At 28.5% G+C, this 22,062-nt stretch overlaps 3 protein-coding genes across 4 annotated transcripts; 2 read left to right on the top strand and 1 right to left on the bottom strand.

Moving 5' to 3' along the window:
- The first annotated feature begins 2,547 nt into the window (after positions 1–2,547).
- Positions 2,548–3,824, top strand: LOC124915546. Of its 2 annotated transcripts, none has more exons than XM_047456286.1 (2): positions 2,548–2,875; positions 3,062–3,824. In XM_047456286.1, the coding sequence occupies exon 2, from the start codon at positions 3,082–3,084 to the stop codon at positions 3,688–3,690; it is 609 nt and encodes a 202-aa protein (XP_047312242.1). In that variant the 5' UTR covers positions 2,548–2,875; positions 3,062–3,081; the 3' UTR covers positions 3,691–3,824. The 2 variants fall into 2 exon arrangements, with proteins under 2 accessions (XP_047312242.1, XP_047312241.1); XM_047456285.1 differs by having other exon boundaries at positions 3,058–3,824.
- Positions 3,825–5,183: 1,359 nt separating this feature from the next.
- On the top strand, positions 5,184–7,913 carry LOC124914875 (E3 ubiquitin-protein ligase SPL2). Its single transcript, XM_047455494.1, has 6 exons — positions 5,184–5,662; positions 5,991–6,092; positions 6,683–6,853; positions 6,951–7,072; positions 7,144–7,263; positions 7,329–7,913. The coding sequence occupies exons 1-6, from the start codon at positions 5,309–5,311 to the stop codon at positions 7,627–7,629; spliced, it is 1,170 nt and encodes a 389-aa protein (XP_047311450.1). The 5' UTR covers positions 5,184–5,308; the 3' UTR covers positions 7,630–7,913.
- A 3,637-nt stretch (positions 7,914–11,550) lies between these two features.
- On the bottom strand, positions 11,551–12,592 carry LOC124915334 (transcription factor MYB1-like). Its single transcript, XM_047456028.1, has 3 exons — positions 12,431–12,592; positions 12,222–12,351; positions 11,551–12,141 (listed from the first exon to the last, which is right to left on the bottom strand). Exons 1-3 carry the CDS (start codon positions 12,546–12,548, stop codon positions 11,613–11,615), a joined length of 777 nt encoding a protein of 258 aa, XP_047311984.1. The 5' UTR covers positions 12,549–12,592; the 3' UTR covers positions 11,551–11,612.
- Positions 12,593–22,062: the final 9,470 nt, after the last annotated feature.

The raw sequence follows: 22,062 nt of genomic DNA, 5'->3' as shown, positions 1-22,062 counted from the left end.
ACATTTATTAATAATATTATTCAATTATAATAATTTGATTCATAAATTTTATATCAAAAAATAGTATTATGGACCATGACTTAGAACATATTTCTAGAATATAATATATCTTTATTACTTTCAATTGAATTATTCAAATATTAATTTATTTTAAATAGGCTCGTGGTGAAGACTTAAATAAATTGTATTTAGAATTTTAAGGACTTATATGACAATTTAATATAAGTCCAAGGGGTTATTTTATATTCTTTGGTATTGAGTTATTGACTGACCAGTTATGAAGGTCAGTCATCGTCGGACAAAGACAAAAATATTTATTTGTGCAAGGATGAATGATGATGTTGATAGTTGTTGATAAATAATTTCAATTCAATCAAATTTATTAGATAGGTCCCACTCAAATACATTAATGTTCTTTTTTTTCTTTTCATTTATTTATTTATTTTATAATTTTGCATATTATTATTTTATTTTATTTGTTAGTTTTTTTTTCTATTTAAAAAAATATAAAATTTATTTCTTTATTCTATCATTCTACTTCTTCTTTTTCAACTGATTTATCTTTTTATTCTCTCATTCCCTATCCCAATTTCTTTTTTCTATCACTTTCCTTAAGAAATTTAAATAAGTTATATTTTATATGTTATAAAATATTTATATATATATATAATATAATTAAAATCTTTTATATAAAGTCTAGTTTAAATGATTTTTATAATGCAAGTAATTTAATAAATTAGAGTTATCATAATATTTTTATTACAATATATAAAATAGTAAACATAATCATGTTTAAGATGCATGGGAATAACATGTAAATAATTAACATTTTCATTCTATTATATTTTCAGCCTTTTAAATATTAATTTTTGTTATTATGACCAATTTGAACTATATTAATATTGTTGAATACTTAACTTTAATCATATTTAAAAAGAATTAAAGAATAATAAAATTTAAAAGGTTAAAACATTTGTTACACTTTAAAAGAACCATGAATGTGGTCTGCTACCCGTGAGGAAAAATCTTTTGAGAAAAAAAATTATTCTTAATTATATATTGTTCCTTTTAAAATTTATTGTTTTATTTTTTTTCTTCTCTTTTATACCACATTTTGAAAGTATATTGTGTTCTTTTTAATAAATACTGACTTTTAAAAATATATATAAGTTTGAAAAGGAACAATATATAATTAAGAATATATAATTAAATATTGAGATGGATATAAAAGCTTTATATGTATATTTTATGTTGACAAAGATTTAATTTATTCAAAGAAATTATTATTTATTTTTCCTTTTATTTTATCATCTGTACTGTAATTAAAAGTCTGTTAAATCAAAAATTAAATTACAAGAAGAATAACATAAATTAAAAAGTAAAATAAAAATAAAAAAATACATAAAATTCATGTCTGAATGTGTTATAAATAATTAACAGATCAAATTGACAATGATCGGTGGAGGCCATAATCAAATAAATTTTAATATCACATAGCAATAAATTTTTAAAAATAAACTTTGTAAATTATTCATAAAACACATTGATGATAAATTAGTTCAATAATAATAATAAAACAAATGTTGTTTGGAGTGAAGACACAAATTAACCATTGATCTAAACTTTCCATCAATATATAATGTAATTTGATATTAATATGTTAAATACATTATAGAAGAAAATAAGAGTAAAGAATTAGGATCTTAAAAAATAAAAAGACATGTGGGATCTTTTAAAAAAACACATAAGAAAAATCTCCAGAAATTCCAAAAGAGATTGATCGCCTTTTATTTTGAGATCTACTGATTGATTTTCTAAGATTTTATTTGATTATTTAAATAATTTCCAACTATTTATAATATCTATGTATAATTTCCAACATTATTTGAATTATTGATATGCATGTATTTATTCAGAACAAAAATCTTTTGGATTGCAAATTATTATGTTCTAGCACCTAGCTGATCAGTCGAAATAGATGATTTTTAATTTTTAGGTAAACCACTTTGACACATTAATTTATATTATATGTATATATAATTAACACACATTTTTTTTATCTTTACAAAATACATTATTTTATCATTAACCCTTATTCTCATTGTTATTAAAAATATATTATAAATGAAAACCATTATTAGTCAAGGGCGTGTATGATCTATGGTTATTTAAAAAAAAAAAAACAGTTTGTTTGGCCTTTTTTTTCCACGAAACTACCTTATATAATATATAGTGAAGTAAAGAAATATATTTCCCCCCAAAAAAGTAAAGAAATGTTATAAAAAGACAAAATAACGCTATTTGAGTATATTTTTTTCATAATTGAATTAAAATAAAGTAGAATGAGCAAGTATTATTATTGGGATAAAAAAAACAAAAATTGGTCGAGCTGGCAATGCAAGATGTGATCTGGCAGAGGGTGTAGCACATCAGTGAGGTGGTGCGTCACAGACTATCTTTCCTCCTCCTCAAAACAACCAATGATTGGAATATCGTTTCTCCTCCACTACAAATACTCCTCTACGCGCACGCCTTCTCTTTCTACAATATACACTTCTCTCTCTCTAAAATGATGTAATATTGGTAAAGCAAGTGGAGTGGAGGAGGAGCCAACTGATCTTGATTCAATATTGCGAGAATCAACGAAGAAGAAGACTTAAGATCGAGTTCGATCTCCTCCTTTAGTGCTGATCAAATGCCTCTTGTTCTTGACGTTATTCTTCCTCATGATGAACTCACCGTTCAAGGAGGATACTACTGGAAGAAGGAGAGATAACTAACAGAAAGGATTGAATCATCTTCTTCTTCTTTCCGAAACAGTTGCAGAAGTTGATTCGCCGCCACTAATTGAATTGTTTTTCTCCTTCTCCTTCTGGTAATTAATTCATTATGAACTGAGTAGTTGGAGTGCTTCTCTGATTGATCGATCGATCGATGATGATATTAGGTTTTGTTATTTGTTAAGATCGATCGTATCACGTTTTATATTTTTGCGTAGAGATTGCATTATTAGTTTCAGTTTCTCGATCATGATCAGTCAATTTGTTTTCATTATAGATAGATAGATTATTGTATTCGGCGATGATGTCTACGACGACGACGGTGACAGTGGTGAGCGATGCGGTTGAATCACAAATATCTGTTCCAATTCCATCATCATCATCATCAACAAAGCTAGTCCAATTTGCGGAATGCGAGTGCTGCGAATTGAGGGAGGAATGCACGCAGGGATATATAGAGAGAATTCGAGAGCGATATCAAGGGAAGTGGATCTGTGGACTTTGTGCAGAAGCCGTAAAAGACGAGATCATAAGGAGCGATAGGTTGATTACAACGGAAGAGGCGTTAATTCTGCATATAAATTTCTGTAAGAAGTTCATCTCCTCTGAAGGTCCAATTTCAGATCCAACGATTGACTTGATTGCCGCGATGAGACAGATTCTCCTTCGTAGCCTTGATAATTCGCCTATTAGATCCTTGAGATCAGCTCCGAGGAGCGTGGGACAAGGTATTGAAGTACTTGAATCAAATATTGATCATCTACTAATTAGTGATCAAAGCTGTATAGCTGCTAGTTTGTCTAGTTTAGGTACTGATTCGTCATTATCCTTCCCTGTTATTTGCAAAAACAAAAATGAATGGGAGAAAGGAAATGATGATGATGATGATCATGATTTTGAGCTTAGTTGATGAAAGAAAGAAAGAAAGAATAAATGCAACTTTGTTTATGATGGATAAATAGATAGATAGATAAATGTATATAATCTTTTGGTAATTGAAACACAGAAAGAATGACTCTGGTTGTTTCACTAAATTATATTCTATTAGGTTTAATTTTCTTTATATTTATTTGATCGAATATGAAATATAGTCATAGAAAAAGATTCATAAAACATAAACAGATAAACCTAAACTAGATGGATGAGATGGAACTTGGAAGAGTGGTTGGAGTTGGCCACTAGTAGAGAGAGTTCCATATTCGAATATAATATTATTGTCCTATCAATAATTGAAGCATCAAAATATACCAACTTTTGAATGGATAAAATTTATTCCATTTGTCCAATTAATCGCGAAGGTTACAATCCAAGGATGAAAACCCTTAAAAAATATACGTACTTAAAGTTACGAGACGTAATTTATCGTAAGAGACGTAATTTATCGTAAGTTATCTATGATCCGTTTAAACAACATTCATCGAAAAATAGCAACACATCAATTATCACAGCGACTCAAATTTCCGGTGAGTGAGAACTTGGGAGACTAGTCCGAATTCCCAATTGGTTTGCATGTCCAGTGCAATATTCATTTTTAATTTTCAAAGGGAAAGAATATATTACTGTGTCAGTGGTGAATATTTTACAAGAGTTTGATGATATTATTATTATTATTTAATTAGAGAAGGATAACACCTCCCTTTGTCAATTTTTATCACCTCTCATGCAGATTTTTTTTTTTTATTTTGAAATGATGGGTATCAATTAATGAGGGCTTCTTGCATTGCATTGCAAATAAATGCATTTTAACAGCATAATATATGTAATTTAATTTTTAATTTTACCATAATCTCTAAGTTGTTCTTATCTCATTTTAATGTATTTTTAGTATGAATGAAATTTGTGAGATTTGCTATCACCATTATTTTCCAATATTTCCAATGTTCTAACCACATGCACGTAAATTTCCTAGTATTTTCCATGTATGTTGAGAAGGGGAAAATAAAGATTTGAGTGTGACCAAGTTCCAGCTCACCAACAGTTTTTATGTGAAAATTATGTTCCTGTCGTGGCTCTTTATGAAATATCTGAAAAGTTTGTTTGTTTATTTAAAAGACTTATAAGAAATGTACAATGACTATATTATATTTTCTGTCGCGGTTCTTTCTTGCCTTTCTTTTTTTTCTTGTCTCTATTATTAGTTCCTTGCTTAATTAATCTGTTGTGATGTAAGAACTAAGAACCCTAATTTATAACCATAAATAAGCCTCTTATTGTATCAATTTAGATTGTTTTAAAATATGTTGTGATTTAGGGTTTAAATAAATGTTACTTAAAGTATGTACAAGGACTTGGATGATTATTTTAAAATTTTATGAATTTATTTGCTCAGTTTCCAAGAGTACAAGGGTCTTTTTGATGTTCTTTATATATCGAATCGGGCATTGTTGACGAAAGAACGATTCATCATCTATCTGGTTGAAGTGATCGTCTTTTTTAGTTTTTTATTTTCTGATTTCCGGCATTCTTTCCCTCTGTAACTTTTGCCTGACTTTGTGATTTGTGAACAACTTACTTTAATACTTGTAACTATGTCCGTAGACGATCAAGCTGCTGCTGCCATTCTATCACAAGTAGCCCTAGCCGCCGATGGAGCAATTCTTGGCCTAGCCATAGCTTACGTTGCTGTCCGAAGCGTCCTCAGCTTCAAGACTACATCCGCCGCCCTCCGTAAAATCCGTCACGCCCCTTCTGTCCAGATTTCCGACCTCCGTTCAATCGCCACCTCTTCATCCGATGGATCATCGGACCCTCAAGATATTTTGGTCGTACATGGCGTCGTTGAATCCAAATCTTCCGTTGATAGAAATTGGAGGACCTTACCTAATGTTCTAGTTTCTCATGAATCCCGCGAGAAAGGGGTTATCTCACAGAGATCAGTTAAGGTAATCTAGGTTTTTGTTTTGTTCTGAAGAATCTAGGATGTTCATTTACACCATGGCAAATTATGTTTATGAATGTTCGTCTTGTTGGGTATGTAGAGATTAATTCACTTGTGTTGCAAAATTGCAAATTTTGTACATTTTCTGTTTTCTTCAAGACATTGCAGCTTATGATCTTTTTCTCTAGTCATTCTTCTATTGTCCTTCCATAACATATACAGATACAGATATTTATGTGCTTGACAATGGAATCCTTGAGGAGTTAATGAAAGCTAATTCGTTTTTGTTGTTACATTCTCATATTGATGCTGTCTTGATTTCTACATTTAAGTGGATATACAATAAATGGCGGGGTTTCTCTGGATGGACTGCCTTCTTCCGCACTATGTTTGCAAGAAGTTTGGAAGAACAAGAATCCTCGTCAATAAGAATGGTATGTTGCAACTGAACACAACTCAATGAAGTATGTAGTTTGTAATTAATTTGGATGGTGGTAATGAATCATATATCTCCATTAAGAAAATATGACATAAATTGGATTACACCTTTACTTTCATTTCCTGTTTGGTTAGCTATTATTGTGCTTGTGTATGCATCTACTTGTTTAACCATTGAAATAGTCAGTCTTCCATTTTCTCTGCATTTGGGCTTACATGACTACTTGTAAAGATTGATTCCTCAATCTTATAGTTATACATTCATGACCTTTTCCATCGTAACTTGGATATCATAAGATTGACTTCCCTATTGGTGATATACAATTCATCTGCTTTCTCCTCACTTCACTTCCATCCCACTTGAATCGGGAGCAAATTCTCTCTTAGGTTTCATAGTTATACGCTCTTCACTGAGTCATTAGAGCTGCTGTCTTTTGTGTCTTATTGGTAAAAGGCAGATATTATTACACAGAGGTCTACTTAGGGAAGGCCCAAATTTCATTAACAAGTCATTGTTATGCAAACTGAATTATGCTCTCGAGTGTACCATTTTAGAACGACGTTTCAAGTTTTATTTACTATGCAGGTTCCATTTGTCCTTGTTGAAGGTGGTCGGGGACCACAGAGTGATTATGTAATTGTCAACATGGAAGGTTCAAATCATCCTTTACCACTCGTGACAGCTTTTCATCAGTTACAACCTGTTGATGCTTCTCCTTTTACTTTCGTTCAAGCACTTTTTGGTCATGAATACCCTGTAAGTGTAAGAGGATAAATATTATTATTGTAGATAATTTTTTTTCCAAACTGAATATTCTTTGTTTTCTATCAATGGTGGGATGTGAATTTTGAAGGTTGGGTTAGTTGAGGAAGAAAAAATACTGCCATTAGGAAAGGACATAACTGCAGTTGGAAACCTTAGTTTGAAGGATGGAATAGCAGAAATCAGATCATGCAAGGATCTTCCCTGCTTCTTGTAAGAAATATTATCAATGGTGCTGGACAAGGCTAGTTTTACTTTGATTTTTTATATTTGGTCCTTTACAGATCTGAGAAGAGCAAGGATGAAATAGTGGCAGACCTTGATTCTAAGGTTAAATATCTACTATGGAGTGGTGTTATTCTTAGTTCAGTCGCGATTGGGGTACTTGGTTATGCTGCTGTGAGGTAAAAGAACAATAAGGTGCAAAACACATTATCAAATAATCTGAAGCTTGAAATATTGATTTCAGGAACTGGGCTAGATGGAAAGAGTGGAAGCAACAGAGGCGAGCACAAGAGCAAAATGGCGGTGAAGATGATGATCGGGATGAGGCAAACGCGGAGGAGGGGGATGATGAGGATACAGAGCCCATCCCGGATGGGCAGTTGTGCGTGATTTGTTTGTCAAGGAGGAGAAAGTCTGCGTTTGTACCTTGTGGGCATTTGGTTTGTTGCTCGCGTTGCGCCTCGTCGGTTGGTCGGTATTCGACACCACTTTGTCCTGTTTGTAGACAGGACGTAAGTTGGTCTCTTAGGATATACCAATCTTGATCAGATATTGTAAGTAAGTAATCCTTCTCTGTGAATAGTATTGTTAGCTGATCTCTTAAGAATGGTTTGTCAGTTTGGGTAAAACATACACGCCTTAACATATTTTCTAATTTATAAATTAAAAAGCTTGACCCTTTCTTTTGGAACTTATTATATACTCCCTGAAATGATTACAAATTGTTTAATGATTTACTGTCAGTACTAATTCCAAAACTCTCACATTATTATACTAATTAAGGATAACACAAATTACCTTTTGGCTAATTATTTATTTTTGTAGTGAATGAGGGTGACACGTGATGCAATTTCTCTCTCTTAAAATTATATAAAGTGGTATGATTGTTTGAAATTGGTTTGATTGTTAGTTTAATTTGTTATAGAAAATAGTTATGATCATATTAAAAATGATTATGCTATGAAAACATTATTTTCATTAAAAACTCAAACCATATTTTTAGGTCTTTTATATATATATATATATATGCAAGTTGCTAAACTCTATAATGCACTAAATAATTCAACCATGAACTAATTCTTGTAGGGCATGCATATTTTATAGTGTTTGGTTTTAAGTTTTTAACCTCCTCTTTAGAGTAATAGTAATTCACCTTAATTTAAAATGTTTTTAATGAAAATTGAATTCAATATTTTTGATCCCTTAAAGTGTAATAGTTCCCACCCTTAAGACATTTTTAGTGAAAATCTGATAAAAAAAATCTTTAATCTCTTAAACAAGTTTGTTTACATTTGATTTACACAAACTACAAGTTATTATTTCATTTCAAAATAAGAAACATAGACATCCACTACTCAACTGATGATGAAGAGCATTCTTCACCAAATTCAAGAAAGTGCTTCAAATAAATGTTTTCCTAATAATAGATGATGCCCACTTTAAGATGGAATCCTTTACCAATGGTGGCCTTGTCAATATCACTTTCAATGTTAGTCCCTTTCAATATTTTCTCTTCTTTTTTCTCTTCTCATGTGTATTATTAACACCATTATGATTCTGGTAGTAGCTTAAAGAAAGTCTATTATAATGTTTCAATTTCTCTTTATCAAAAGTTTTGATGTAACATCAATCTTCACTCTGGCCAAAAAAAAAACTCACTTAGTATTTAAGTTTGATAATATAAACCACATTTTAATTAATTAATTAATAAAAATAAAACCCGATCTCTTACAAGAGTAAACCCTAAGATTGGAACAAAATATCAATTTCAATAGATTTATTCTTATAGCTAGGATCATAAAGAATGCATTGTAGAAAATAAACAAAAGTATATGAATAACCAAATATGTTAATCTAAAAAACCTTCCCTTACTTCTGCATCAATATGCTATCAATATGTTAATCAAAGTCAATAACATTGCACGTTTAGATCATCAATATGTTAATAAAAGTCAATACTTCCCATATAATGTTGTGGGTGTTGAGGTTCGGGATAATGAATCTGTCGAACCAAGGTCCCCGGAGGCAGCAATCCTGAAAGAAGTGGATGTCGAGTTACGAGATTGCGCTTATCATATTGAGGTAGTTATTAAAAAATGGAGTTTCGAGAAGAAAAAGGAAAGGAGAATAAATGTAAACTTCATATAGTTTTGTAAACTTCAAAATAATGTAAGCTATGATTTCGCATAAGTGAAAAGATGAACATCAACACTAAGAGAGTTAGGATCAACGATGATTTGATTTCGTACGACTTCTATTGAATCTTGATGTTTGTCTCATTTATTTTTTAGTTTCATTTTGATAAATTTATGATAATCATGTCATAACTTGGTAAGTCTTTTTTTTTTTTTTTACCTACTATATTTGTAAATATCATTGTTGTTTTACCTATTAAGATTTTGATATAAATGAAAAAAATTGTGGCAGGATATGACAGTACTTGTAATGAACACATCAAAATTGTTAATATTACCTTTCAATACCCACCTCAATGAAAATAAATATGATGTTTTTGTTTTGTTTGGATTTTATATGATTATATATAATAGTGATCACAACTTATAGTAAATACACATTGGAAAAGGAAAACCTAGTATATAAGATTAGTTGATAAATTTAGTAATAAAAAATTATTGAAAAACTTACACCATTTTAATTAAATTAAATTGACACCTCCTCCAATGAAAGCTTAACACTTTTATTATCCTAGCTAGATTAAAATATTTTTTTGATTGCATGTGAACACTCACATGAATGAGTACCCTAGCTTGTTAATTATATTGGTAGCTAATATCTCACAATATTTGTTCTCTTTTTGGTACTTGTTAAATTCACTGCCAATTCACCATTTTCATTACTTTAAGCTTTTAATGTTCATACATGTCTATTTCTGCCTATAAATTTTTCTTTTTTTCTTTTTCTTTTTTCTAGTTGTAGTTTTAAAAGACTTCTTTTTTCCTTTTTATGGCTTAGAAAAGAGAGTGTTGCCAGTGAATATGTCTAACAAAAAAATTTGATAATAGCTTAAATACCAACCTTTCTTATAGTGGAATGTTCGCAATAAACAGCAATATATAATTAGCTCATTTAGAAACACTTAATTTTTAAAATGATAAATTGTATTAAAATTGTGTTAAATGAAAGGTATGGCAAAAGACAAAAGAGAGAAAATATTATACTACTTTTAAACATAATACTAACTTTAAATCATCTATGTAATATATGCTACATATTCTATATTTTACCATTCTAACAAATATATCTAAAAAAGTCAATAACAAAAATATAATTTAAAATAACTAATCAATAATAGAATGAATTGGATGACTTTTCCCTGGGCACCATCATAAAGTTAAAGCAATTTCTTACTCGGGTTGGGAAGAAAGGATACTAAGATCTAAAGATATCTACTTTAAAAATTGTGATTGAACAGTTTAAAATGTGACCTATTATTTGGTGGTGGTCCACATTTTAGTAACTAATGTATTGAGCTCCCTAAAAAATAAAATTATGCTAATAATTATACATTATAATTTATACATATAAAGACTTATTAGGTGATAAAAGAGTATTTTGGTTAATAAATTGAGGGATTTGATAGTTGAGAGCGAGTATGAAATAATGTTTATTTTTTTATTTATTTAAATAATTCAAAATTGTAAATGGCGTAAGTAAAAAATAACATTTTATTTTATGATAACTAAAATAGAAAGAATTTTAATTAAAAAAACAAAATGTCCTAGGTTGGATTCTAATTATTAGGGTTTAAGTTTAACTAGAGGTTAACTATTAGGTCATGCTAATTAGGGTGATTGTGGATCGAATTAGTTATAGGTCGTTTTGTAGATAAATTAATTTATACATAGCTAAGTTCTATCATGCCAGTTACACTATATCAAAATCATCCTTAGTCACTATATTTCAACCGATCATGTATTATATATATATTGAGTCAATTTGATCATTATTTAAATATCTAACTTTATACATTCAAACATTCATTTTCAATATTCAAACAAAATAAACTACATAAATTTCAATATAATAACAATTTTAAACAAAGACTTAACATTCAATTAGTTGATATATGTTGTTAAATTTACTCTTAATATATTATGAGTAAAGATATGAATAGTTCTGTTATTTGAAAAGATCATATATCAAACTTTAATAATAAAAAATTCTTTTTATACAAATTTTATATTTTTTGGTTTGGATTAATTCGGTGCATGCAATTCAAATGTAGTAGTTTCTTAAATAAATAAGTATTTGTTAGTAAAATTGAAATTAATTTATACAGTAATATTATGAAGGTGCTATAAATTAGATTTATTTGTAGTAAATATTTTATTATTAAAATGATAGTATAATATTGCTATTAATTTTAGAGCTGGACACATTTGGCTAGGAGGAATATGATAGATCATATATACTATTAATTAGGAGGAATCTTTATTATATTTAATTATTTATAGCACTGGCAGTAGGGTAATAACTTATTTACATTACTATTATTAATTTATTATTGTTACTGCGGTGGTAAATTCCCTAACCATAACATATCCGGGTTTACATAATCCGACCCGAATAACTTAAGCTCATCAGAAAAAATGAGATCGCCGTAAGAGATTGGGTCGGCCGAAGAGCAGCTAATGGCGGCGGCGGCGCCATCTCCTTGGAAGCCATCTTCAAAAAAAAAATCTGTGAGGAAATCATCGTCCATCACAAAATTCATCAGATCATCATCGGCCATGGTCGGATTATCTTCGCCGGAGGAGATCAAAGGTGGCAAAAGTGCAGGCTCCGTTTCTGTGGTGGATATCGGCGGCGGCGGCGGAGGAGGAGGCGGCGCGTGATGTTGTTGAGGAGTGACGTGGGTTGAGATGAAGACGCGAGTGCACCTAGATGCCTTGGTTCGAATCGCAGATGATAGAGTTGGTTTTATTATTAATTTGTTTGGTGGTTGATTATTTGTTCTTTTACGGATGATTGTATTCCAGTAATTCTTAATTTCATTGTCTGTTCGTCCTGGAAGCCTTCGAGCTATCAATGACCATCTTCAGCAACAACCAACAAATTCAATAATTTTTTAAAAAAAATATATACAAATAAAATAATAATAGTAAACAAACAAAACCTGTTTCCAAGAAGTTTGTGAAGCCTAATGATGAGATCTTCTTCATCGTCAGTAATGTTGCCTCTTTTGATATCTGGTCTCAAATAATTCAGCCATCTTAGCCGACAACTCTTACCGCAACGCTTAAGACCTTCATGATCAAACAAATAACATTAACCTTAATTAATTAACCTAATCTAATCTAACCTAGTTGTTAATTAATTACGTACCCGCCCGTTTGGGGAGATGCTTCCACTTCCCTTCGCCATGAACATTGATGTGTTCTTCAAGAATCTTGTCTTCCATGGCTGTCCATGCCCCTCTATTCATTCCATGGCTTTTTTCCATCTATCTCTCTCTCTCTCTCTCTCCCTCCTCTATTCAGTGCAATTTATCACTTTCACTTGTTTAATTTCCAGACTGATGGAATTGAAGGACTATATATATAAATATATAATTATATAATTTTTTAAGATAAATAAAAAAGTATAATTTATTATTGATTGTTATTGGACTTTTTAGTAAAAAACAAATTTATAACACAAACAAAAATAAATTGATAACATATTTTATACCTTTTACACTAAAAGAAAAGTTGAATTGACATTATTACACAAAAATTTGTCCTAACAATAAAAAAAAATATTATGGGATCTCCTTTTTTATATTTTATAAATATAAAACTCTCAAATATAGCATTGACTAATTTATAACAAATTAATAAAAAAAAAATGAAGTGATACCTAGGACATAAAATTCTTACAAATAATTAAAGTTTAAATAAAATAGGGCCTATATTGATTCATGAATCAACAATATCACCTGTCATTATCAATATGTTAGATGTTAATTTGTGTAATTAATTAATCGTATAAAGGAATAGGATATCTGTAATATAATGGAATGATAAAGCTAGACATATTTTAAAACTTGTAAATTGTTTACCGAAATGTAGCTAACTTAATTACTTTCAGAAAAAATGAGTTAAGCTTTTATCTTTTGTTTTTTAAACGTTGGGTCCTCTATCGAATTAAGCATATACTCAACCAATTTAGTTAGACATGTCATCTCAAGACTCGAACTTAGAAACTTAGGAAAGCTTCGACTATTTGATTTAAACTAATAATTAACTGCTTTTAATGTTACGTCTTAACATTGTTATGGAATGTGGTGATAACTTATTTAAAAAATTAATTAGTTATCTCAAAATAAAAATAAAAACTTATCAGTAATATATTATTTTCTTATCATAATTATAAAAGGTCAATATTTTATTTTTTTTAGAAACTTTGGGAGCCAAATATTTAATCGTAACGTTTATTAACAGCGAAACTCTTACAAATAATATGTGAATGAAAAAATATTGTATTATGGTTAGTCTGTGTCGTATGTGTCATGAGAAGATTAGATCGACAACCACTTATCTTTGCATTGTCGAGGGTGACTAGTATCTGAAGTCTTTTGTACAGTATTACTAGGTGATTCCTAAATCTTTGAATAGTTTGTGGGAAATTTTGATTGATATAACTAATATGGAAGACATATATAATTGAGTTATCATTCCAATTATTTTTTTGTTAAACTATTTTGTTGGAAAAAAATTATTGTACTTTCAAAAATTGTAATTGTCCAATTCGTAATACTATTATTATGACGATTTTTGATATTCGTTTCGGAAAACTGTTAGAGTCGATCGTGAGTTAATCGTTCTTCATGAGGAATCAGGAGTTTAATAACATATTGAATAATAAAAAATTCATATATGTTTTTCGTTGGAATTAAATAATTCTTATCAATATTAATAAATATGTCATTTTAAAATAAATAATTATATGTACTCAAAAAAGTTAAAATATAAGGAATTTGAATATTAATTTGCTAAGTGATAGTGTATTACAAGATTTTGTGAAAAAAGTGTTGTGGATTTAAAATTTTAAAACTATTTAAAAAAAATGTCGTTTACATCATGATCACTATAGTGTGATTCTAACTTTATTAGATTAGAGTGTTTTTCTTATTTACTTTATTTTATTTGATACATGCACTATTATATAAATCATAATTAATTTAGATAATGAAATAAAAATGCAATGTCATAATTATTGGCTTAAGGACTAATGTGCATGTCCAATAATAGTCTTGGCCCATCATTTTGATTTTGGCCAAAGATTTTAATTATTTTATTGCCATTTGCAAAGTTTTATTTATTTATTTATTTTTAACAATGGAAACTCAAATATTATTATGAGCCTCTATAATTATATAATCTGTTTAGATATCGGTAATTATTCTAATTATTTTTTGGTTTATTATATATTTTATTTTAAATAAAAAATTGGTTTACGTTTTTCAATATTCGTTTTGAAATGTTGGTGAAGTCTGTTGGACCTAATATTCTTTCTCAAATAACTAATCGATAATCAATTAGACAATTTGTTTATATATAATTTTTTTTTATGTTCGATGATTTTATTTTTTTTGCCTCTCATGTATCTTACTCATTTTCATTATACATGTACGTTTTAAAAAATAATTATATAGTTTTCAAAATATAATAATTATTTTATTTTTGAAAATAAATCAAATACACTTAGAGCTTGTTTTAATTGGAATTTTTTAAAATAATTATTGATTTATTCAAAAATTGTTAATGCACGGTGATTTTGAACAGTTGTGTTTTTTAATATATAAATATATAATGATAAAAATATACTTTACTGTTTTGATCGAGTATGATTACTAAATTTTAAATTATGAGATGATTTTAAGTCATTTAACTAATAAAAATATAAAAAAAATTAAACAACAGCCAATCAAATATATAAACGATATTTATAAGATGATTTCGTACAGCACGTGACTTCTGGCCTGTCTCTCACCTGCCCTTCCCAAGACGACTTTCTCTTACAATAATAATATGTTCTCCAAAGAAAGTTAGGTTGAGAAAACTCACATTAAATATTAAATAATATAACAAAAAGTTTTTTATTTTTATAAAAAACAAGACCTATGGAGAATATTAGATGACTTGTGGAATTGTGTCACGCTACCATCATTATAAAAACCTATTTAGTATCAGTGTCGGTCCTATAGTATTATTAATGGTTAAAACTTCTTTTATATTTTAGTTAATTGAGATTTTTTAATTTGTTTTTTTAGAATGATATATTCTGTTTGAAGTGCAATTAATTCTCTCGGGTTAAATACAAAATCTACAACCACTTAACCTTTTAATAGACGCAAAATTTATTGTCTTACGGACAAAATTTATCCACCTCTTTTTGTCGTTAGGTTAGAAGAATGAATAAATGTATTATGTTTTTATCTTATTAAAGATATGATTCATTTTATTTTAAGGTGACAATATTTTGATATTTACTCTTGTTAGTTATAAAATTGATAAACTTTAAAGTTAATTTTATTAAAAAATAACAAATTATAATATTTAAGTGAAGTAGGAAAAATATGTATTAAAGAAGACAAATTGCATGTGATGTAGTAGATGCGGTAGGTTTTATAAAATATCGGTAAATATTTGGTTGAACGTCATTCAATTTTTTGGCCCCTCATATGTTGGGGCTTGGGAATAGAGAATTAATATTAATTAATTGTCTCCTTTTAATATATAATATAATATATATATCTTCAAATAAGTCTAAAATCATGGCGGCTACAAATAAACTACAGAGACCAAGACTTTGGTCCGGTTTGATCTTGGCGTTTTGCTAGGTGAGATCACAACCTAACTAATTAATCATGTAACAAAAATTAATAATTTTAAATAAATAATTAATATATGCTCATTATATTTAAATATTATATATATTTATATATATATATATATATATATATATATATATATATATATATATATATATCATTTTCTTCTTCTTTTTATAGAACGATATATACATCTGACTTGTAATCAAATCAATTAATTTCCTTTTAGCAAATATAAAATACATTCAATTAATTCATGACAATTATATATATATATATATATATGTATGGGTTATATTGTTGTTCATAATATTCGAAAAGTTGCAAAAAAAAAAAATGCTTATCAACAAAATCAAATAAATCAGAAACACAATAGGATACATATTTTTTAAAGGCTATAAAATAAGTAAACTTTGTTTTTTTTAAAATTTATTTTAAGTATTTAAATTACCTTAAAATTTTATTGAGTTGTGTAAAAATTTATTTCACAATTAATATATTTATAAGCTGAATCAAATTCACTTCAAAGAAATTTAATAATTAATCAACTTTCATCACTACTCTAAGTTTTAACAAAAAAAAAAAAAAATACTTAAAAGTATATTCCTAAGACCATCTCCAACCGGACACCAAAACGCAAACGCATTCCCATTTTTGCTCCAACCGGCCACCATACGCATACCCAAAATGAGAATTTACTCTCTCTCTAAACAAAAAAACCCATATATGCGTAGTTACTGTTCATTTCCCAAATTTTTTTTATACTTTTTCAAATAAGCCCTTGAAATATATATACTCTTTAATTTAAATATTAAACTTGTTTATATGAATTATTTGAAACATTTCATTTGCTCTATAATTAAATATTAAATTTTATTATACTTAAATTTTATTTAATTTATTTTTTATTTTATTATATATTTTTATGTTATATTCTATAACTTAAATTTTAATATAATATGTTTATTTATTTAAATATATTATTAAATTATATGTTAAGTATGAATTATTGATATATAATTAATTTTATTTTAATTTTATTAAAAATAAAAAAAAGATTAGGGTTAAATATGTAAAGTTAATAAATATATAGATAATATTAATAAGGTTAAAAAGTTAGTGTAAGAAAAGAATATTCTAAGAATATTCTTTTGAGTTTGAAAATGGGTTTTTGAGTTGGAGATGAATTACTGTTTGAAGTGACATTTACTGCATTTTGGGTTTAGGAATGGGTTTGTGGGTTGGAGATGGTCTAAAGAGATGTCCAACAATTATAAATTGTAAGATTAACGAGAGGACCCGGAAAACCCATAAATAGATGTTTTTCTTATTTAAAAACAAACAAAAATAATAATTAAAAATTTTACATGTCAGTTTCAGTGGGCCAAAAAATATATATAATATGAGGCTTTTTCTTTGTGGTGAAAAAAATAAATTATTTGGAACTTTCTTAGCAAGAAATTGGAATAAATACTGCAATTGACACGTTTCCATGTTAATTTAAGTTAAAAACATATTTAAATTTAGAATTCAAGTGATTAGGAATCAACCCCATTTAATTAATTATTGCATTATCATTTTTCATTCTTATTAAAGAAATGATTATCAGGAAGGAAATAATTTTTTTTTTCTTTTTCTGATTCGAATAGAAAAGAAAGAATGGAAGAGCAATAAAAAATAAAAAATAGATCTTTCTTTTTCTTTCTTCTATCCATATTCCTAGAGATCGAATGATTATCATGATTCATGAACTAATAAAATGTTTAATTCTTTTTTATAATCGAAAGATATGGGTCTTCCGTTGTGAAAGGAACGTTCTGAATTGGAGGTTGAGACTGGAAACGAACAACCTCGTTTTGCCCTTTCCTTCCAGGCTTTCCTTAAGAAATAGAATTCATTATTAATGGAATGCATCTAAATGGTACAATAAAACTAGATTTCTATCAGCCTATCAATAAGTCCGAACAAGTGGAAAAAAAAATGTTGATTAAGTTAAAAGGACGATTGTACTTAGAATACAAATCTAGGTCAAGAGTGTTTGAAGGAGATTTCCCATTATTTTTATAGTTTATTTTTTCATTTTATTTTTTCATATACAATAGTTATATATATATATATATATATATATATATATATATATATATATATATATATATATATATATTAATTTAAAAAGTTCACATAATCTTCGTAATCATAACCATTATCTTAATTTAAAATATTTTAAGTTAGAATCAAATATTATGTTATTTAGAACTTCTAAGAGTTTTGTTTAGGGTTTAGGGTTTTATCATGATTTTGATAATTAAAAAAAACAGTTTTTTAGTGTTTATTGACAAAAAATATCTTTATTTTTTTTCTCTATATTGAATAATAAATTATATATATATATATATAAATATATATATATATATATATATTTATATATATATATATATAAATTCAGAAGAGGTGACTCAATCTGATTGGTTAAAAGAATAATAAAATTTCTGTATCTATTATTCTTCTTTATATTTTTTTCATTTTCTCAGTCATTATTCCATACTTCAATTTCCCAACCCTAATTTTGTAGATAAATAAAGTAAATAAAATTTGAAGTTCCAAATAAATTTATTATATATAAAGTATACCATAAATTCAAAAATTGAGATACGATGACCTGTAAAGTGTGTTGAATTTGTGGTTGTCCTTTAGTATTTTTTAAGATTATTTATAATTGACTTTAAACATATGAATTTGTGGTTGTCCTGTAAAGGGGAAATTGGACGAAATAACCCTAAAAATGGGGTTATTTGCATCCGTGGTCACCCAATAATAAAATTGATCTGGTGACCACTTTATTTTTTTTAGACGAAATTACCCTTTTCGCGTAACGCGAAGGGACTTCGCGAAACGCGAAGTGAAACAGTGTGAATATATATACTCAAATTTTTTCATTTTCTTCATTTCGTTTCTCTCTCTTCTCTCTCTATTCTTGTTCGTCGGCGGCGAAACGGCGGCGGCGGCGAAACTTCGGCGACAACGACTTCGTCTATGCCTTGAATCTACAAAGATAAGAAACCTCATCCCTGAATCTATGTTTATATAACAAATTTATGTTCTTATTTGTATTTCTTAATTCGAAACCCTAACCCTAACCCAAATGGTTTTATTTTCATGTTTCCAGTATCTTTATCTAAAAACCCTAAATGAATTTATGTTTCTTATTGTCTATTATCTTCATTTCACGATTTATGTTCTTTTTAATGAAACCCTAACCCTAAATTAATTAAATTTGTTAATATTGGTTCATATTTGTTCATATTTGTTAATATTGGTTCATACTGGTTCATATTGGTTCATATTGGTTCATATTGGTTCATTTTTTGTTCATCTTATTGTTTTTATGTCGATGATGATATTTGCAGATCATATGGGTTCCGTTTCACGAAGGGCTTCTCGTTACGCGAAGGGCTTCTCGTTACGCGAAGGGTTTCTCGTTACGCGAAGGGCTTCTCGTTACGCGAAGGACTTCTCGTTACGCTATGGATGAAGGGTTTTCTCAATAGTCAATACAATTGAGTTGTTTTCATTTAGGTGTTCTATAATTATATGTTAAAGGGTTTGTTTGTAAAATTGCATTTTGATAGGGGGGAGACATAGAGAAATTGAGATTGGACTTGGATAAACTTCCCTTCATATTAAGGGACTTTAATCCAATTTGCATTATTAAACCTAATCCTAATGGAAATTAAAATAAGCTTCATTTCCTTAGATACTCTAATTAAAAGGAAGCTTCATTTCTTTTGACTGTTTTATTTTTATAATCAGATATATATGAAACTTTTCTAATTATTAATGTAATATTGTACTTTCATCCTGTCACCTAAAGAAATTAAATGATGAACATATTTTTGTTATTTACAATTTGGGATAGAAATTTAAGATAAAACTCACCAAAATGGAATGTTTTTATCATTCATACTCACCAAGAAGTTTCAAACTAGACTAGAGAGTTATCATATATATAGCTATAAAAAAACAAAAAATGGAGGAAATGGTGTCGTTGACGACATTCATGTTCATACAATCCCTCCACTTCATCCTCCGGTTCATCACGATCCGTTGGCTTCTCATAAGATCGCTCACGAGATTTCTCCCTATCACCCTCTCTATTTCTTCACTTTTCACGGAATTTTTCCCTACACATGATGGGAAATGAAAGTGAAGAAAATTATAAAAATTATGCAGATTAAAATATCTCATATTGTCTACTTGTTATAGGTAGTGGATGCAAGCTCTATTAGATATACAACCATCATTGCATTCTTTCCTCTTCAAAATTTAACTCAAGTTGTTCAGCAAATACATTGAGAAGGTAACATATAAAGAAAAAATTCACTTAGAGTTTCTAAAGAGACTTGTGAAAGTAAAAGGCATCCTAATCAATTACCTCCCCAATTGTTTTTTATTTACATCTTCACCTCCAATCCTGGTTGTTCCTAGACCCCTACCAAGTCGACGAGGTTTCCAGTTTGGAATTGTTCTACCTCGTTCAACATCGACAAACACTCTTCTATTATCAATCTTTATTCCATTAGCTTGTTTATATGCAGCTATAGGAAACACATGTAGGGCTAGGAATCAGGAAAAGAAATAAACACACACACATATAAAATATAACATCGATCTATACAAATTACAGACAGACATTTTATGCCTCTTGTGTGCACATACTCTATGAATGCATAAAGGGAAACCCTTCGCGAAACGAGAAGCCCTTCGCGTAACGAGAAGCCCTTCGCGTAACGAGAAGCCCTTCGCGTAACGAGAAGCCTTTCGTGAAACGGAACCCATATGATCTGCAAATATCATCATCGACATAAAAACAATAAGATGAACAAAAAATGAACCAATATGAACCAATATGAACCAATATGAACCAGTATGAACCAATATTAACAAATATGAACAAATATGAACCAATATTAACAAATTTAATTAATTTAGGGTTAGGGTTTCATTAAAAAGAACATAAATCGTGAAATGAAGATAATAGACAATAAGAACATAAATTCATTTAGGGTTTTTAGATAAAGATACTGGAAACATGAAAATAAAACCATTTGGGTTAGGGTTAGGGTTTCGAATTAAGAAATACAAATAAGAACATAAATTTGTTATATAAATATAGATTCAGGGATGAGGTTTCTTATCTTTGTAGATTCAAGGCATAGACGAAGTCGTTGTCGCCGAAGTTTCGCCGCCGACGAACAAGAATAGAGAGAGAAGAGAGAGAAGAGAGAGAAACGAAATGAAGAAAATGAAAAAATTTGAGTATATATATTCACACTGTTTCACTTCGCGTTTCGCGAAGTCCCTTCGCGTTACGCGAAAAGGGTAATTTTGTCAAAAAAAAATAAAGTGGTCACCAGATCAAATTTTATTATGAGTGACCACGGACGCAAATGACCCTATCTTTAGGGTCATTTAGTCCAATTTCCCCTGTAAAGTGTCTCGTTCACTAATGACTAGTACCCGTTTTTTAATCCTACTCCTACGTACGTAAGTACTTATTGGAAACATTTTGAAACCCAGGATCTCTCACCTACCATACCATTTCGAGTTCTCTTAATTCTTCAATTATTAATACAAATATGTTTATATATCCAAATTCTAGAAATTATAAAAATTTGTATAAATATAATGTTATAGAATACAAAATGAATAAACGAAAACACTGAATGCACAAGTATGATTCATGAAATTTTTCTTTGGTGGTTATTTTTCAAAATACAATGGAATTTGCAATAATTTAAAATACAACAAAAATAAATCATTTTAACAACAAACTTAAACAAATATTTGAACTATTAAAGGATTCATGTGAAGAGTGTCCAATAAAAAACTCAAAAAATAGTTTATGAAAAATAATGGGAGATTGGAAATTATTTTTCTAAACTCTTGTAGATGAATTTCTAGTGAAGAATTCTAAAATAATTGTGGAGTAGGCATGGACATATCTAGAATTTAAGTTGGGTGTGGACTTAAAAGTTAGTTTGTATTATAATTTTCATTTATATAAAATAAATTATGTATATAACGAATACCAACCAAATAACTATATAGTGATAACTAATTTAGAGATAATAAATCGTCTTAA

The sequence above is a fragment of the Impatiens glandulifera genome, chromosome 9, assembly GCF_907164915.1.
Source record: "Impatiens glandulifera chromosome 9, dImpGla2.1, whole genome shotgun sequence".
NCBI classification, from domain to species: Eukaryota; Viridiplantae; Streptophyta; class Magnoliopsida; order Ericales; family Balsaminaceae; genus Impatiens; species Impatiens glandulifera.
This window is presented reverse-complemented; position numbering and strand designations above follow the sequence as displayed.

Excerpts from the sequence above, each read along its gene's own strand:
- LOC124915546 (XM_047456286.1), top strand. The coding sequence starts at position 3,082 with ATGATGTCTACGACGACGACGGTGACAGTGGTGAGCGATGCGGTTGAA.
- LOC124915334 (XM_047456028.1), bottom strand. The coding sequence starts at position 12,548 with ATGGAAAAAAGCCATGGAATGAATAGAGGGGCATGGACAGCCATGGAA. Across the intron at positions 12,352-12,430 it reads GCATCTCCCCAAACGGGCGG|GTCTTAAGCGTTGCGGTAAG; the intron begins GTACGTAATTAA and ends TTGATCATGAAG. Across the intron at positions 12,142-12,221 it reads CACAAACTTCTTGGAAACAG|ATGGTCATTGATAGCTCGAA; the intron begins GTTTTGTTTGTT and ends TTGTTGCTGAAG.
- LOC124914875 (XM_047455494.1), top strand. The coding sequence starts at position 5,309 with ATGTCCGTAGACGATCAAGCTGCTGCTGCCATTCTATCACAAGTAGCC. Across the intron at positions 5,663-5,990 it reads TCTCACAGAGATCAGTTAAG|TGGATATACAATAAATGGCG; the intron begins GTAATCTAGGTT and ends TCTACATTTAAG. Across the intron at positions 7,073-7,143 it reads AAGGATCTTCCCTGCTTCTT|ATCTGAGAAGAGCAAGGATG; the intron begins GTAAGAAATATT and ends GGTCCTTTACAG.